This window comes from Pangasianodon hypophthalmus, chromosome 5 (assembly GCF_027358585.1).
Source record: "Pangasianodon hypophthalmus isolate fPanHyp1 chromosome 5, fPanHyp1.pri, whole genome shotgun sequence".
In the NCBI taxonomy this organism is placed as follows: Eukaryota; Metazoa; Chordata; class Actinopteri; order Siluriformes; family Pangasiidae; genus Pangasianodon; species Pangasianodon hypophthalmus.
This window is the reverse complement of record NC_069714.1, coordinates 23,063,177-23,081,294: the sequence shown is the minus strand read 5'-3', so window position 1 is coordinate 23,081,294 and position 18,118 is coordinate 23,063,177. Positions and strand designations below refer to the sequence as shown.

At 38.3% G+C, this 18,118-nt stretch overlaps 1 protein-coding gene across 14 annotated transcripts in view; it reads left to right on the top strand.

The window, feature by feature from the left end:
• Positions 1 to 18,118, top strand: part of tns1b (tensin 1b) — a 209,655-nt gene that overhangs the window by 144,027 nt on the left and 47,510 nt on the right. For all 14 annotated transcript variants that reach the window (XM_026911046.3, XM_026910984.3, XM_026910978.3 and 11 more), the window contains 9 exons: positions 2,237 to 2,286; positions 7,224 to 7,398; positions 8,457 to 8,507; positions 8,631 to 8,753; positions 10,477 to 10,541; positions 10,969 to 11,052; positions 15,190 to 15,302; positions 15,585 to 15,645; positions 17,558 to 17,633. In XM_026911046.3, the coding sequence (XP_026766847.2) occupies positions 2,237 to 2,286; positions 7,224 to 7,398; positions 8,457 to 8,507; positions 8,631 to 8,753; positions 10,477 to 10,541; positions 10,969 to 11,052; positions 15,190 to 15,302; positions 15,585 to 15,645; positions 17,558 to 17,633 (798 nt within the window). The remainder of the gene's footprint in view (positions 1 to 2,236; positions 2,287 to 7,223; positions 7,399 to 8,456; positions 8,508 to 8,630; positions 8,754 to 10,476; positions 10,542 to 10,968; positions 11,053 to 15,189; positions 15,303 to 15,584; positions 15,646 to 17,557; positions 17,634 to 18,118) is intronic.

Sequence of the window (18,118 nt, the reverse complement as noted above, 5' to 3'; positions counted from 1 at the left end):
CTCCACCCCCCAGTTCTGTGTTTGATAGTTAATTTGTCAGACGTGCTCGTAAGCAGCGCGTCCAGCTGGTTTTGATCAAGATCGCCTGGGACCCCCTTCACTACCCCCACCCGCTTTTGGCTGCTCTTCTGGGGCTTGTAATTGTGGGTTGATTAAGGGAGGGGTGGGCGTTTTTTTTTTGGAGCTTGGCGCTGTGTGGCTCTGGATGTACAGGCCTCCACTCCAGCCTTGAAGAAAGTTTTTTTTGTTAGGAAAGGAAGTATGATTGGGATGGGGGTGTGTCTGGTTTTGATCTGATGTGTTTTAATGCCCCGCCTTGGAGTTAAGTGATCTTGGTGATCACTCACTGTGTAATTACATGTTTTGCTAGAGTTTCATGTTTTCGTGTTAGTGTAGGGTTTCTGTCTATTAACATGATAGTTCATGCTGTTGTTTCTTGGCCTAAAGAATCAATATCTGTTGAAATGACACTGGACATTGCCATTTCAATGTTAATTAGAGTGTAAATTATGTCTGAAAGTGACTTGATAGGCACCAAATCATATATTATGCATAAATAATTATATATCATATGTGTGGCAGACTGGGAAAGCACTTCACATTTTCTATTTTATATATAGTTCTGAAATTACATCTTTTTTCCTGAAAGGAAATATGTTCCTCTTTGGCGTGTATCTCACCCGACTGCAGCACAGGGGCATTGCAGACATTTTGACAGTCAGTATCTGATTACAAACCGAATTGATTAGGCTTATGTCCATTTCGCTATGCCACTTAAATATCCAACAACTTGATCAAAGCCTGACATTCACTGAGTGAGGAAATCACATTTAGCTAGCAAGGTTTTAAAAATCTTTAGGCAGACTGGTTTTACCACCACGTTTATTTCTTAAAGTTAAGATGTCATAGTATATTCCCATAACACCAAACATATAAACAATGTTATCATAACGCAGCACAAATATGTAACTGCTGCTCAAAACAGGCCTAAATTACTTCCAGCATCTTTACTGAAATGACTCATTTGTGATATATTGATAGAACTCAAAGAAACACAGTAGCATAAGAAGTAATAGTAGGATATGATACTAAAAACAACCAAAGACAATATTAGGAGAGTTCACATGGTATTTCGTGATCATAATCAAAACCTTCTATTATTAGAGTCATATCCAGCATGTGTGTCAAGAATAGTCCTAAGTGCTGTATATAATTATGCTGCTGGATTCTGGGTTTTACTTTGTAAGCATTGTTCCTATTTGGTCTCCTTGGTCATACTCTACCATGTCATTTAAATGCTGAATGGAGGGAACTGTACTTTCAAAGATGCACCTCCATATGAAAAAGCTCATGAGTCACAGAGAGTTTTTCCACTTCTCCAATTTTAGACAAGTGACTCGTGAGACACCTTTGATCCTTCCACCTTTGAGCGCTTTCTTCTCGGTCTGGATTCCACGGGCCTGTCATTCGCTTTTTAGTTGTTGAATAGATTCTGTAGGCTTATACAGAATCGTCTGTAGAGAAATACATATGTAACTGCTCAAATGGAGCTGCTAAGTCTGGGTCTCTGTAATCTACTATAGCATATGGATATATGGTGAGATGTAGCGCAGACAGCTTTCAGAGGAGAGGAAGGAACATTAAACAAATATCATTTGTGCGCACTAATGATAAGTAGCTATGATTTGGAACATGAAAAGAAGGAGAAGGGATGAAGGAAAGATGACAGATCGAGGCCAGATATAGCTGTGTAAAAGCTGATTTCTGATTGCGAAATGTCCGGCTGCCACTTTTCATTAGTCTGTGTAAAATACTGGAGGAAAGAATTCCAGAATAATCACAACATGCTTTATACCTGACCCAAACACTACCCCAAGATGTGCTTGTGCTTCAAGTCACATCTGAGCAGCACAAGCACAGTGTGTGTAGACTTAGTTTAACCCCAGTCACAGAGTGATTCCAAGAGGTAAACATGTTCTAATGGAAAGGTTTAAAAAGCTTTTTTCAGTAAATCTTCCTGGTACTGTTTATGTTTTGTATGAGAGCGTGAAAGAGAGAATGAGTATAAATGTCCTTCAGACTTCTTTATTCACACAAGGATGAGTAATTACCACAACAAGCTTTGGAAAGAATTTGTGTAAAGTGCCAAGTATTTGTTCCCTTGAATTTTTCCCCTATAATGCATTAAACTATCAACTATTTCACTTGTAATGTTTGGTTTCTTTTGTGGTTTCAGGGCTCGACGAAATCTTCCAAGAGCATGGAGTCACGCCGGAGACCGTCCAGGTAAGAGCGGCTCAGCTGTCCATGCATGTCATCAGTGTGTTAAAGACCATATGAAACGCTCATCATGTTGGCTCTTCTGGCTATTCTTAGTGCCAACTAAATGAAACCTGATCATTTGATTGTGCATGCTTTGCATGTTGATGACGTACTGAAGATTAAGCTAACAATGCCACAAGCATTCTGTCATAGCTCAAGGCCAAACTTGTTGGTCTGCATCCCAGTGTCACAGGATTATAAGGTTACTGCTGCCAGTTGCACCAGCTGAACGTAAGAACTATGGCACATAAATGGCTACTACATTTGATTTTATGCACTAATAAAAAAAATTAACAGTTGCACCAAGTGACAGTTTCAACATAGTCTTAAGTTATAGTTTAAAATTTATACCAAGTATGTGCATGTTCAAAACAAATAAAACTACTCCGTGTTGTACCATGTTGTTTTCTTTGTATGCTCACTGGAAATCTTGCAGAAAAACAGTTTGTATAATGATGCATATAAACCAGAGCGATTATAACACTACGTTAACAGGCAGCATAGCATTCCTTGGGTAGGGCAGAATGTCATCAAATTGCTATATTTACAAGGTAGTAGGAATATATGCCACAAAATATTTTAAATGTTTACCATTAATGTAATGTTATACTGTTGTTCAGTGTATTCGATGCAGATAAAGTTTGCAGGCGTAAGTTAATTTTCATTGCTGTGGTTTGTTGCTAAAATGTCATTAAATTTGTTGCATGAGGGCCCAAGTAGCAGAACAGAACAAGCACACACTAGTATAAAAAAAAATAAATACAACAGATAGATAAATGAGTCACTACTTGATTGTAAACCACAATACTTAGAGATTTTGTTCATTTACAGTTATACAGTTAACAGTTCTACAGTTAAAATAAACTAAATTGAAGTAAATATATTACACTGAAAAAAGATGGGCATTAACTGTAAAATAATATTACTACAAAAGCTTATTTCATCAAACCATCGCCTGGTCTTTTATCAATCTTCAGCTTCTCAGCTTAGGTGAACGTGGCTCTACTGTAGCCTCAGATTCTTTTTCTTGGCTGACAAGAGTGGATCCCGATATGGCCATCCACCTCAAGGTTCAACGTATTGTGCATTCTGAGATGCTTTTCTGCTCACCACAGTTGTAAAGAGTGGTTATTTGAGTTGCCATAGCCTTCTTGTCAGCTCGAACCAGTCGGGCCATTCTCTTCTGACCTCACTGATCAACAAGGCATTTCCGCCCGCAGAACTGCCACTCACTGGATGTTTTTTTTATATCATTCTTTGTAAACTCAGTTGTACATTTGTTCCTAATAAAGTAGACAGTGGTGTATTTACTTCAAGTAATTTTATATTAGCCTGTTTATATTGGATTGTGTTTCTGATTGGTTGGCCATGGTGAAATATGTCACTCTGTTTTTGATCTACGATCACTTTATGCACGACTAAAAATTGTACAGTGAGCTTCTTTTAAACTAACTTCTGTCAATGTATGGTTTATGATCGACTCTATACCCTAACTTATGATCAAACTTACATTCAGCTGGTGAGGAATTTATGGCCCAAAGCTTGTAACACAACATAACCATTTTAGGCTACACCAGGTATTTTGGCTTGGTTCAGCATTCTTGAGGAGGATGACATTTATGGACACATAATATGGAAAAATATACAAATGCCTTTAGACGTTGAAGTGGCCTGGCCTTGTTCCTGTCCCCAAATCTATGTATGTTATATGTAAACAACTCAAATTTAACATTACTGCCAAGCTCTTAAAATATGAAACACTTTCATCTATGCATTTGGCTGCTTTGCAACTTTCTTTCTTTGTGAAGGATGAAAAGAGATACTGTGATCTTTATTTTTCCTCCTCTGAGGATCATCATTCTTCGTTAGTTCTCAGTGCGGTATGGCAAAGCCCTGTTTTCGGCCACATAGCCTCAATGAGAAAACCATATTGCAGCCCATGTGAATCTATGCTGGCAGCGAAACTTCATGGTGCATAGAAAGAAACAGAATGAAGGTGCTTTATTTCAGTCGTTTGTATTGTAGTCACTCTGTTACAGGCATGTCAGCATGTCAACTTTGGAGATGATGGTTATATCTTGTACTTTTTGGCACTTGCGGATGCTGGGAGTCTGTCTACACTTGGAATCATCAACTGAGCAGCAGCTTTTGGCCAGTGCAGACACACCCTTACTAAGCATTATTCACATAGTCACAAGTGAAAAACATATGATTGTATTTGAAACAATCTGATATAAGACAAACCCCCCAGCCTAGAATGATGCTGTTTTTTTTTATTTCTGTGAGAGATGCTTATTGTTGCTGAACTGCAACACAGTGAAGTCACCATTTGTTGTAGAAATGTTAAAGCACATGTTTTGTGCTTGCATCTTTTTTAATTTAATCAGCGTTGAAACGCAACTGGCCTTGGGGAGATATACGCAGGTAATTGGTGCTAGTAGGCAATATAAAGCTATCGTGAAAGTGCTATTGGTGCTAGTAGGCAATATAAAGCTCTCTCAACTTTGGAGATTATGGTTATATCTTGTACTTTTTGGCACTTGCGGATGCTGGGAGTCTGTCTGCACTTGGAATCATTAACTGAACAGCAGCAGTTAGCCAGTGCAGACACACCCCTACTGATGTGCACTTCACTTTGTATACATGCTCAGAATCTTTCCACTGATTTAATTCAATTTAATTTTATTCGTATAGCATTTAACAATAGTAATTGTCACAAAGCAGCTTTACAGAAGTCTGGATGTAAATTTAGATCCCAAATGAGCAAGCCAGAGGAGACAGAGGCAAGGAAACTCTCCCTGACACGACATGAGGAAGAAACCTTGAGAGAAAGCAGACTAAGAAGGGAACCCATCCTCTTCTGGGAGACAGGATAGTGAAATTATAACTCGTTACAGTATGCAGGTGCAGAGGAGAAAAGGCAAACGGTACTAAGTGTGTTGAACGGATGTTCATTATGAGCATATTGTGAGAAGAAAAGAAGATGAAGAGGAGAGGGATGAGCACAGGACAGTCTTTAGGATTACAACAGTAGTTTTTAGAAGATACATTAGCTTGTATTGTTTCATAGAAACAATTATAACATTTCTGCAAATAAGAAAATGCTAGCTGTGATATTAACCCCATATTCAAAAGGACAGCAGAGTGCAACATGGTTTCTCAAGTTGAATATTTAGTGCAGAATGCAGCAGAATGTTTGTTGTAATCAGTACAGAAATTGTACATCTGACATTCCTATCAGAGTTACATGATAGGACCTTATTATCATGACTTAACAGGGGACTGTTGAGTAGCATGAAACGTAAAGCCTGAAAAAATGTAAATGACATTTTTAAAAATATATATCATTGACTGAATCATGTGATACAAATCCAATATACAAAGTTTACAGTAAATACTTTTTTTGGAACTGCTTAACTGCTTAAACTGCTTATTATTTCCCTAGAACTCACTATTTTAGTTTTATAGACCTGATCATTATAACATTAAACTTTCACTCAGACTGGCTCGATACAAAGACAGAGGCTAGAGTAAAATATTTGTTTGTTAGTCTTCACTCATCTCTTGTTGGACATCTGCCATCTCCTGCCATTGTAGAAAGGTCACATGAACTTCACATGTGAATACTACACATGTGGTTTTGTTGGTATATTTTGTTTCACATGTGGACATGTTTTTATTTTTCCAGATGTGATTAATTTATTTGTTTGTTTTTTGCACGCACAGCATCTTTTTCACATATGATCACATATTATTCACGTAGTGAAAAACATATGATTGCATTTGAAACACCTGATTTTTCTGTAAGGGTGGTTTCTACAATCTGATATAAGACAAACCCTCTAGCCTAGAATGATGCTGTTTTTTTTTTTTTTTTTTTTCTCTGAGAGATGCTTATTGTTGCTGAACTACAACACTGTGAAGTCACTGTTTGTTGTAGAAATGTTAAAGCACATGTTTTGTGCTTGCATCTGTTTTAAACGCACTTAATTTAATCAGCGTTGAAACGCAATTGGCCTTGGGGAGATATACACAGGTAATTGGTGCTAGTAGGCAATATAAAGCTATCGTGAAAGCTCCTGATGGGAAGCAGATTTTCCCGGGCACAACATTTCTTTGGAAGGGCACCCAAACCTCTGTATGATCTGCACATCATGTGTAGAGGCAGTAGGACGCTTTACAGTGCCACAGATCTGGTTGGATTATCAAACATACCCCGTTCCTTCAGATCAGAGCTGCTGTGGGTTTGTACTCCCGCCACACATCTAATATATTCTCATGTGTTTGCATAGAGAGAATGTGGTTAGCGATTGGGGGCAAGATTGTGGTTATATCTTCAACCCAAGCTCATTCCTCGCAAGTGACCAAATTGTTTTGCTTGGTCTGCTCAGCCGCACACATGGAATGCAGCACATTTTCATATCTTGCTTGTTTATCTCCAACATCAATCTTTCCCCACTGTGGGCTTTTTTCTTAGCTTCAAACCAAACTGAAAAGCAGATATGACTTTGTTCTATGCCATACTGCCTTTTTTTTAAACATCATAATTTGGTGATGTCATGCCATGCAGCCTGATGAGAATAACGAGACTCTACTTGATTTTAATGCATGTAGTGGTGAAAAATTTGCAGCAAGAGAAGCATCTATTCAGAACGTAGAAGAAGCTCTGAGGTTTTGGAGCATGACACACAAACTGAATAACTGAATAACCAGAACTTCTCCATATATGGTTATGGAAGCATGGGTTATGTAAGGCATTGCTGTGAATATGCAGTCGTGATCAGATTAAGGTTTTAAAGCATGTTTGCTCTTTTTCCCTAATTTATCCACTGTTTGTCTCTTCATGCCATGTGTGATATTCTCCCCCCTTTATCTTTTTTTCCTCCATGTCTTCCATCCAGCCGGAGCGTGAGTCTGATCCAGACGATGGAGGAGAACTATGAGGTGGACCTCGTGTACATCACAGAAAGGATCATTTCTGTGTCTTTCCCAAGCAGCGTGGAGGAACAGGGCTACAGTGCCAACCTCAAAGAAGTGGCCAGCATGCTCCGCTCTAAACACGGAGACAACTACTTGGTGAGGAACACTCGTTCACACAAATGTAGCACTGTGGCAATGTACATTACAGTGTAATGTTTGGTTTGTAAAGTTCGAGGGTGTTTTCACTTTTACAAATGCAATGTTTCTTCGGTTTGAATCGACCCCTGGTGTGTTTTTCCCTTCGGTTCGGTTTGTTTGGTTGAATACACAGTAATCACACTTGGGTGTGGACTACAACAACTGGTCCGAGACAAATCTGAGTGAGGTAGTTTCAATCTGCTTCAACTGCAGTGAGAAAGTGATTCGATTCTGAATCAACATGGCTGCAGGAAATGAATCAAACATGCTGTCTATTTTGGGTTTTTCTAAATTTTTTTGTAGATGTGAGCTGCTTATACAGAGCTGTAGAGCTGAAGAAATTCCATGTATTCTGGATATTTGGGCTGAGAAAATAAAATCTGCTTTAAAATGTTTGAACTATTTATTTCTATGATTAGCTAATCATTTATTTAGAGTCAGCTCTTTGTTCTCCATGCTAGGGTGATTTTTATGACGTCTACTTGTACTTGGTAAAGGTTTGTTTACCTTTTTTTCCATTGCTGTATTTCTGACCAATGAATGAAAAGAGCTTTAAGAGTACATCTTCATCCCTATATGCCTCTTAGATAATCCACATTGTAAAAATTATACATTTTCTCTGATTCAGACTCAGTAAATATACTAATAGTTGTAAAAGTGCCCTTAAAGTGCTAATGTTGCTAATAATTATTTAATATCAAAGATACCTTAGAAAAACTGACTCCCAATGCTGCTATGCAATGGATCTAACCAGTTTCTTTATTCCTGACTTCAGTTTATATTTTTCTGGTTTATAAATGAGTCTAGAGCAGAAATCTGAAATCTGCTTTCCCTAAAAGGGCACTCACGAATCATACGTACATAGTTTTAACAGAAGTGGTGGGGTTAGTTAGAGGGAAGGTGATGGCTGGTCAGTGTTTTCATTGCAAATGCGATTAACCTTGCAGACAGCACACACCTCAAAAAATTACAAACTGCTCCTGTAATATTTTTTATTGTATTTTTTTTTCTTTCAGCTCTTCAACCTGAGTGAAAAACGATATGATATCTCCAAACTGCATCCCAAAGTAAACACTTTCAGTCTGTTTTATATATATATATATATATGTATATATATAATTGGACACTTATATGTGTGTTCACTTTGACACACTTATGTTCTTCTGCTCATGCTCCTGTGTGTGTTTCAGGTGCTGGACTTTGGCTGGCCCGATCATCATGCTCCAGCTTTGGATAAGATCTGCAGCATATGTAAAGCCATGGACACGTGGATGAGTGCCGACAGCCATAATGTTGTGGTTCTGCACAACAAGGTAAACTCACTTCTAATGAGTAATTCTTTAAATGAAATGGTTAGCAACATTCCTGTTTTTAAGATATTTAAAGACTCTCCACTTCCTTATTCTATACTTGAAGCAAGCAGTATGTGGTCAGTAGATGGCGTTGTCATGCTGCTCTCTCCCATTATGCACGTTTCTGTTCTGTACATGTGCACTAACAAAGACACTTTAAACAGATGCAGCCACCCAGTAGCTCTGCATTCCCCACACCGTTAGCACTGCATTTGAGAAGTCTTCTGAGGGATGTAATGAAAGGGAAATATTCCTGATGCTCCCTGTAGTTTCAAAAACCCTTGGTTGACCTTTTGGGCTGAATGAAATTTCTCAAACAATGTTCCCTAAGAGATTATCTTATTACGCTGTTTGTCACAAGTGATAAATGATCCAGAGATGATGAAACAGTGAACTGAGGTGGTAAAATCTCGCATGCTTGTTTGAGAGGTGGTGATATAGTCTAGCACAGGAGTATTCATCTATAATTTGTATTCAGCTTAAATTCCTTATTGACACAGTGGATAAGCATGACAGAATGCTGACAACAATTATTTTTTTTATGTTTAATTATTAATGATTAGTTTATCTCTATAAATAAGACAATTTGAAGTGGTTATGTTTTATTTCATAAAGTTACATCATGTTACCACCAATGCTATGGAACAAACGAGACCCCAGATTTGAACATGAAGTGAGAGAATAAACATTTACTTCTCTGTCCAATGGTTTTCAAACATTCTCATTTCATCATTAACTTTTTTAAAAAAAATTGAGCAAGCCATGTTGTCATTTCATTAATGACATAATGACATAATCTATGAAACTCTGTCAAAACTCAATCTTGATGAACTGCCTTCAAGTGAATAATTAACACAAGTGCATGTGATTGGCCACAACTCAAGCCAGAATCTGTGATGGTTTATGTTTAGAAAACTAGAGTTCCTGAATTACGGCCAGTTTTTTTTTTTTGTCACATGTTTATTGCTTCTGCTACAGTACTTTTCCAGTGTGCTGTTCAATCCCCTGAAATACTTTGCTGGGTCTGCATCTGGATGGTGGTCTTCCAGCTGACAACCTCTGGTGTAGTGTCTGCTGACATGGCAGCAATGGGGTGATGAGCAGTAGAAAAAACAAGGCTTATCTAATGAAGCCAGTGATCTGCCTCCTTCCTGCCAGTGTGAGAAATGTCAGCATGCTTATCACTTCCAGTGCAGTAAAACAGAGACTCAAACTACCTAAAGTCACACGAGCAGTGATGGTTCTCTTCAAGTTTGCTTTATAAGTTGCTTCAAACTGAATCGGTGAGAGGGAGATTTTGTATTAGTACCAGCCCAGAGTTTTTACAGGAAACCATAAAGCTAGTGTTGCCATGGTAAACCGTGTTGCTCTGTCCGGCTGTGGAAACTCGAGCAGATGATGACTAACTGGTGGAACTATGCAGTAACTGAGAAAGTTGCTGCGGCGGACACATTGCCCAAATACACATTCATACACAATTTCAACATAAATCCCTAAAGCAGACCCTCTAACTCATGCTCAAATTCAAGATCATAAGAAAATGTTTCTTTTTTTTCACCTACCGGCTGTTGACTGAACTAACTCAACTGAATTGTAAGATGATGCAATCATAGATAATAATTATGTTTCATGGTTTAACTTGAATAATCCCTTAATCTCTGTTTCTTTCTCTTGATGTCTACAGGGAAATCGAGGGAGAACGGGGGTAGTTGTGGCTGCATATATGCATTATAGCAACATTTCTGCAAGGTAAACCACCACACTGTGTGATTATTAAATTAAAGTCATGCATTTGAGTCCTGATTGATTAAACATCGTAATCTTGAATCACAGGACATGCATTGGAAAAACATCATCCAGACAGATCACACTATCAGTCTTCTAACATTAATTTGACTTGAATTCTTCCATGATGCATTTTAACTTTACAGTAGTTTTTCCTAAACCCTGGCACAATACTCAAGAGTCGGATCTGCTTGCAGTCACAGGAGGATGTCACAATTTTTCTAGTCATTATTCAACAGACATAATAATGTTGAATCACTGTTAGACAGCACAAGTGCACAGCACACATGCATACATTGTATTCATTTAATTAAGAAATGAAATTTTGAGACTAAAATTCTTATTTATTTGATGTAATAGAGACTGAGCATGTGATTATTTTGGCCTGCAGTGCGGACCAGGCTCTGGACAGGTTTGCCATGAAGAGGTTTTATGAAGATAAAGTACTTCCTGTGGGTCAGCCTTCCCAGAAAAGGTCAGTTTAACCCTTTTTCCTGCTCTCTGTCCACATACCTATACTCCCATGGCCTGTGTAATCTTTGTCCATCTGGTGGACAATATCTTTCCATCTTGTTTGGTTCTGAGGCAATATTTACAGAAAATAACAAAACTGCTTTTTTTCAGATATTGCATTTATGGTTTTTCTGCATGTTCCTGATTGTTCTTAACAAAACTAATGAGTGCCTGTGAACTATAATAATTATAATCAATAAAGTTTTAATACAAGGGTTTAATCCCAATCCCAATCTTGCAATCTTTTATAGCAAGAATATGGGATGTAAGATAATCTCTTGCTCTTTGTCATGAGCAGTGTCTGTCCAGACTTAAAGGAAAACTTCACCCTTAAAAACATATTAAATATGTTTACATATTGTATGACGTATGTATGACGTGCTTAGCAGTTCTGGTGCTATGTTGTTGGTTGATGCTGTATTTTTGTTATTCCTATGAGACATTATCAGTTGTCTCACTGTTTCACTGTTGGCTCCTTAAAACAAACAAAAAAAAAGAGATTTTTTTCTTACTCACCATTTTCTACCGATGGAGGAACTGTGTATTTATTGTGCTATATCACCATAGAGTTAAAAGATAAAGAGAGAGCACACTGGTCACATGATCGTGTGATCATGATCTCTGTTGGAGAGCCTGCCACTATTACCATAACAAGAATTTCCTGCATTTGTGACCAATAGCACTGGATTGTAACAAGCGACACAAGCCACATTATAAACCTTAAAAAGAGCTCCTCAGTAGCTTAAGTAGATGCCTTTGCAATCTACGGTGCACGAGAAAGAAGCCACAGATGTGAGGCATTTTACCTGACTTTGGAGCTCTATTTCTGGATAAAAATGACACCTCAGATGCTGCCACAGAGCTCATTATGTTTCAGTTGATCATTTTGAAAGTCCCCAATTCATATTCATTGATCACATTTTTGGAAACTGTACAAATAATCCAACATCATGATGAAAGAAGTTAAAAAAACTCAAAATTTAACTGAATATATATAAAAATTAATATGCAAGTTTTTCAGGGTGGATTTTTCCTTTCAACTGATTCTGACCTTCGTTCAGACTTTCATCTCTCAAATTCTCCAAACTAATCTGGTAGAACATGTTTATATCTTAACTACAGAGCAGTTATAGTTTAGTAAGGCACCCTGCTGGTGAATCTGGACATTGTCCACAAAAAACAGAGATCAGCACACTCAAATCCTCATAACTGCATGCCAGTGAAGCACAGAAGCACACATGGCTTTTGCTTTTCACGCATTTCTTAAATTTATTTGATACAATTCCCTGGATGTGGCCCATACCATATTGAACTGAAACGTTCTTCCAGAGGTGAATTAATATCCTAAAGGGTTTTTAATGCAGGCACACTTGAGATTTGGGATCTCTGTGCTGTTATTTCCTGACAGGGCCTGTAATTAGCCACAAGTGGTTGTCCACCAGTCTGCAGTTATTATGGGAGGCATGTGTAATGCTAACATGCCAAGCACCAGGGTCTTAAACGCACACATACACACACACAAACACACACACACACACACACACACACACTTCACTGCATGAGGCACCATTACTCAGAATGTCATGTGTTTTACAGCAAATATAGCCATACACATATGCACAACCCTGTACAGTGGTTCTACGGCCTGAAAGATCATGAGATCATGAGTCCCAGAATTGATATTCTAGTCCTCATGTGCCACTGAGAAAAGCCTTTAAATGGCAACTGGTCAAGGAAACTGGGTAACAGCTGATCGTACACCCTGACTTGTATATTCTCCCATTTTGGGATATGTGAAAAAAGCCAATTTCACCCTTGAGGATAAAAAAGATAGAAACTAAACATTCATTGAGATAAGTGAATATTTGGCAGTGAACTTGGCATTGCTATTAGTAAATCAGATCTTTCATTTATTCACACTTCAGACTCCATTAAACCTGCTCTTTTAGCCCTTTCAGAAAGAGCAATGATGGATTCACTTTGATGGAAAAGCAGCTGCATGATTAGGAGGAGATCTGCTGATGTTGCTGGTTTGCGTGGGAAAACAGAGTTCCTCGAACTGTGCTCACTGTTTCTCCCTGAGGAAGAGGCCTCAGTGCTAAAGTACGAAAAAATCTTCTTCCTGTTTATGAAAAGCTGAAGTGCCTGGGGCTTCTTCTAGGAGTTTTTTTTTTTTTTGAAAGCAGGGCATTCCTGCACTCCAGTGGCCTTATATGAAACAGTCTCATGACCTCTACTGGACTCTGAGTTACCCTGACCTATGGATATGCGTATCAAATCCATCTTTTAGCCACTATATATAAGTGATTATTATGTTATACAACAGGTGACCACAGAGCTGACCGAGATAAGGTCAGTGATACCTGAAAGAAATTTGTTTTTATAGCTAAATGTTTTTTTAATAGTTTTTTGTTTGTTTGTTTATTTGTTTGTTTGTTTGTTTGTTTGTTTGTGAGTATCTTAATGTCATGGGTTTCGCCCTTTGTGTTATAGTTCCTATGGCTTTGTTTGGGGTTTTGTTGTAGTCCTCTCTCCACCCCTGTCCTGTCATTGGTTTGTTGCCAGATTGTGTTCACCTGTTCTGTGATTTGTTCTGATTAGTTTGTCTACTTACATATACTCTCTTGTGTCAATTTGTCAACTTGTTGCCAAGTCTTACCATGCAATTAGTTACTTTAAGTCCAAGCATTTGTTTCCTGAGTTCGTTGTTCTATGTTTCACAGGTTTTGACCCCAGTTCTCATTCCTCAATCCTGTTTATTGGATTGGCTTGCATTAAGCCTCCTGCCCGTGTTCTGACCTTTTCTATGGACTTTCGTTATGATTCTTGTCTTTGCTGAAATGAGTTTACACACTTGCGTTCTGCCACACTCTCTACACACTGCATGGTACGCTTAAATGTACTGGCATGAAAGTGTTATTCTTGGTAAAGGTATTGTCTGTGATTTTGACAGACATCAGCTGAAGCTAGTAGAGTTGAAAATTAAAATTCAAACAAATTCCACCATTTCTCCTTTAGTTGAGCCCATTCCCCTTGGTTCCCACCAAAACCATGCCCTCAACCTGATAACTAGTTGCCCAGTCTAGAAATCCTAAATGCCAGTGCAAGGGGAGGAAATTACAGGCAACATGATTGCCAGGCAAGAGAGACACCTCTTGGTCATGAGCCAAGTTTTTCAAAAGCATCATAGTGCAATGGTAAAATGGTAAAATGACCATCACTTCGAGCACGCTCTCTAACAGTTAAATGATCTTCACTTTATAATGCTTTCTTTATAATGGCATTTCTTCTTTGAGTATATATTTTATTGATAGCTGCCAGAATGTGAGACAAACATTTCTTATTCACGCACTGTTCTGTGTTTGAAATTCAATTCAAATTCATATTCATTATGAGGCAGCAGGGTTACAGTTGTTGTACCAATCTGTGCTGGTGAAGCAGAAGCTCAGTTTGCGCACACCGTTCTCTTTTTACCAGTCAATCTATGGTCACAAGCTGTTGCTAGTACAGATGGTGAAAAAGAGGTTCCCCTGCAGGGTTGTTGGGTTTACTCTCTGATAGGTTGAGGAGCTTGACAATCTGGGAGAGCCATGGAGTAGAGCTGCCTCTTGTTCAAATCAACAGGAGCAAGTTCATGTGGTTTGGGCACCTCACAAGGACGCATCTTGGTCGGCTACTGCTAGAGCTATATCTGACATGTCATACTGGATGGAGTCCCCAGGGCAGACCAAGTACCTTTTGGAGAGATTATGTCTTGGAGGAATGTCTGGGGATCTTTCTGGAGGATAGGGAATCTATCAGGGTAGAGACAGAGAAGTTGAGATGAATTTCTTAGCAGTGGAAGGAATGATTAAATGAAAAAAAAAGTCCTTTGTTTGGATGCAATCTATTGCCCCTTATGGGATCAATAAAATATCTATTCATCTAAGTCATCCTAGTAAGGTTCTCCATTTGTAAATACCCAGTTACTGTAATCCAGAAGCTCCTGTTCCACTGCCTTCAGACCTCCCTGATCATAAAAGAATTTACTACTTTGCTGTTATATCCTTATTCCTATATTTTAATGTCTGTGTTCTGTGTGTTGCTGTGTGTATTTCAGGTATGTGCAGTATTTCAGTGGGCTGCTCTCTGGCCACATTAAGATCAACAACAAGCCTCTGTTCCTGCATCACGTCATCATGCATGGCATCCCCAACTTTGAGTCCAAAGGAGGTGAGTCTTGTGTATGTTCATGCATGATCGGCCTGCTGAGAAGTGAAAAGACCACACAGGACTGAGATAGCTGTCTTCTTTTATAATTCCATGCCTTTGCCAAGCATAAGAAGCCTGATTTTAGTTCCAAGTAGTGGGTAGTAGCCATGTGACTAGACCACCCCTTCTGCCTAGCTGTTACCTCTCCCACTATTTACACTGAGGCCTTGTTTTCTCTCTCTCCCCCTCCTTTCCTCCTCATTTTTTTTCTTTTTATTTCTTACTGTTTCATGTGACTGTCAGGCTGCCGCCCTTTCCTCAAGATCTACCAGGCCATGCAGCCAGTCTACACATCAGGGATCTAGTAAGAACCAGTCTTTGTTTTTAATACTTTCACTCACTACCTTGTCCTGACATCTTGGCCAGCCTTCACACACAAACACACAAACACACACATACACACAAGTCATAAGATATTCTGTGCTTCCAGTTTTTTTTTTTTTTTTTTTTTTTTTGTGAGAGAGCTAGTAAATTATACACACATGCACAGATGGGCTAATATAGCGCATATAGCGCTTTGAGACTGCTGTACTATTATATCTATACAGAAAAGCGATACACTTTTATGTAAATTACACAGATCTGTGCGTAAGCCCCTAGAGTCAGCCAAAGAAGAGGCGGACCGGATCAGAGGGATTATGCTCAAGTTTGGAATCAGATGAGAGAGTGGCATGTTGGCTGTAGGGCATGTGAGGTTTTAGCAACCACAAGACTCATTACAGCCTTATGGGATTAAATGGAAGTAACAAAATGCTGTGATTTAGTGTCCTGAGAGTGGCTTGGTTCCAGTAACAGGTTTTTGAAGTGGCATTGCAGTTGCAAAATCGAGAGCCCTGCTTAAATCACATGTGAACATCCCATGTCTACAAGGATGTTGAGGTATTTTGTCTGTTACCATGCTAATCTCTCACCGAAAGCCATATTTAGAGTTGTATAATTGCATATATGCATTCAGACCTCATAATTATTTAGGAACCTTAATGGAAATATCCACCCGAAGGGACTTGCCTATTAGTATTTATAATTAACATGTGATCTCCAGTGGTGTCCAAGATTTATTTTGTACTGAAATTCTGACTTCATTGACATGCTGGACTATTTTCACTATAGTAAACAGTTTCCTGTGTTACCAATAATGCTGTTCACCTACCCACTTATAGTGTTACCCATAATGCTGTTCATTTACCTGCTGATAGTGGCACCAGCAGTAGTTAGCACTTGCTTAAATAGAATGATGCAGCGGCACTTTAGTCCTTTAATCTGTTCAGGTATCTCACTTCCTCATCAGTACACTCTGCTCAAATAGATAAGTGTGCAAAGCCTCAACTTTAATGCTAATACTTAGGATGAAGTATTAGTCAGTGCCAGATATCAGTACCTCAGAGATCGACACAAGTCTCTGCCTTAACTGAGCACTTGGAGATGTTTGCTGTCTCTACTACTATGGATTTCCCATTAATATGACATAGATTCTGACTATTATCCATTATGAGATTATTGAATTTTTCTTCTCCTATTAAACTCCTTTGTAACCGCACTATTTACCCTGTAATGTCTCACAGGAACAGCAAAAAAACAGGATCACACAACAAATTATCTCCAGAATCAAAATATTTCAATATAAACATATTTAATATGTTATATACATATTTAATATATTTCAGATTTATGAAAATTATTATAACCACATTTTCTATAAAATTTTTTTCAGCTTAAAGACAGTGCTTGTTTTAAAGTGGGTAAAAAAATCCTGGCAAACTTGAAGGCATGAACCACACAGACATTTCAACTGGCAATTTCAGGCAGTTTCAATACCAGACCCAAATATAGACTTTTTTTCAAACATAAGTGGCTTGCAACTTGGTATATGGTCTATTATCTGGATACATATCTGTGATAAACATGGACACACAAACCCAGACACACAAGGATTACTTTATGACAATCAGCTATCACACACTCCTCATTAGCCTCCTCACAGTGTCATCTCTGTTTTATACAGTTTGCTTCAGAATTCAGCAATACTAACACACACGCAGCTCCCAGCTTCCCAGAATCCTCTGCTATCATGCCATACCAGTCTATGGAAACATTACGAACATATCTTAGATCTCACTGATTATATTTACTGAGTATTAATTGTACTTATTTCTAATAATTTGTAATTGTTGATTATGTGGATTTTGTGAACTCTGCTATGTTTCTATAATTCACAGTAATGTCCAAGGCGACAGTCAAACGAGCATCTGCATAACAATTGAACCCGGGTTGCTGCTGAAAGGAGACATTCTGGTAAGTCTATGTGCATAGAGTATATACTATTAGCAATCATTGCCCTCTTTATAGACTCTTCAGGTTTGTAGAATTGCAACCTTTTTTTTGTTTGTTTTGGTTATCTTTTTTTTTTTATGGATTTGTATTACTTGATTTGGTTTTTATTATAATTAATTTTGCTCTATTCTGTTTTATAGTCCTTGTATAGCTCATATTTTCAGTATAGGTCATATCTGAAACATAGCCATTAAAGGTGAGGGAAAATGATTTTTAGCATTTATTTTGCCTTCTTTTACATGGCTTCTTTGGAGAGACATATAAAAGCTCTCTAATTGAATGTCAAAGTGGGCATCAATCAGATTCAAATCAGTTTTATTTGTATAGGAATGCTTAACAATAGACTGTCACAAAACAGCTTCAGAGAAATGCAGATGCAGTTTTAGATCCCTAAAAAGCAAGCCAGAGGTGACATTGACAAGGAAACACTACCTGAGATGACAGAT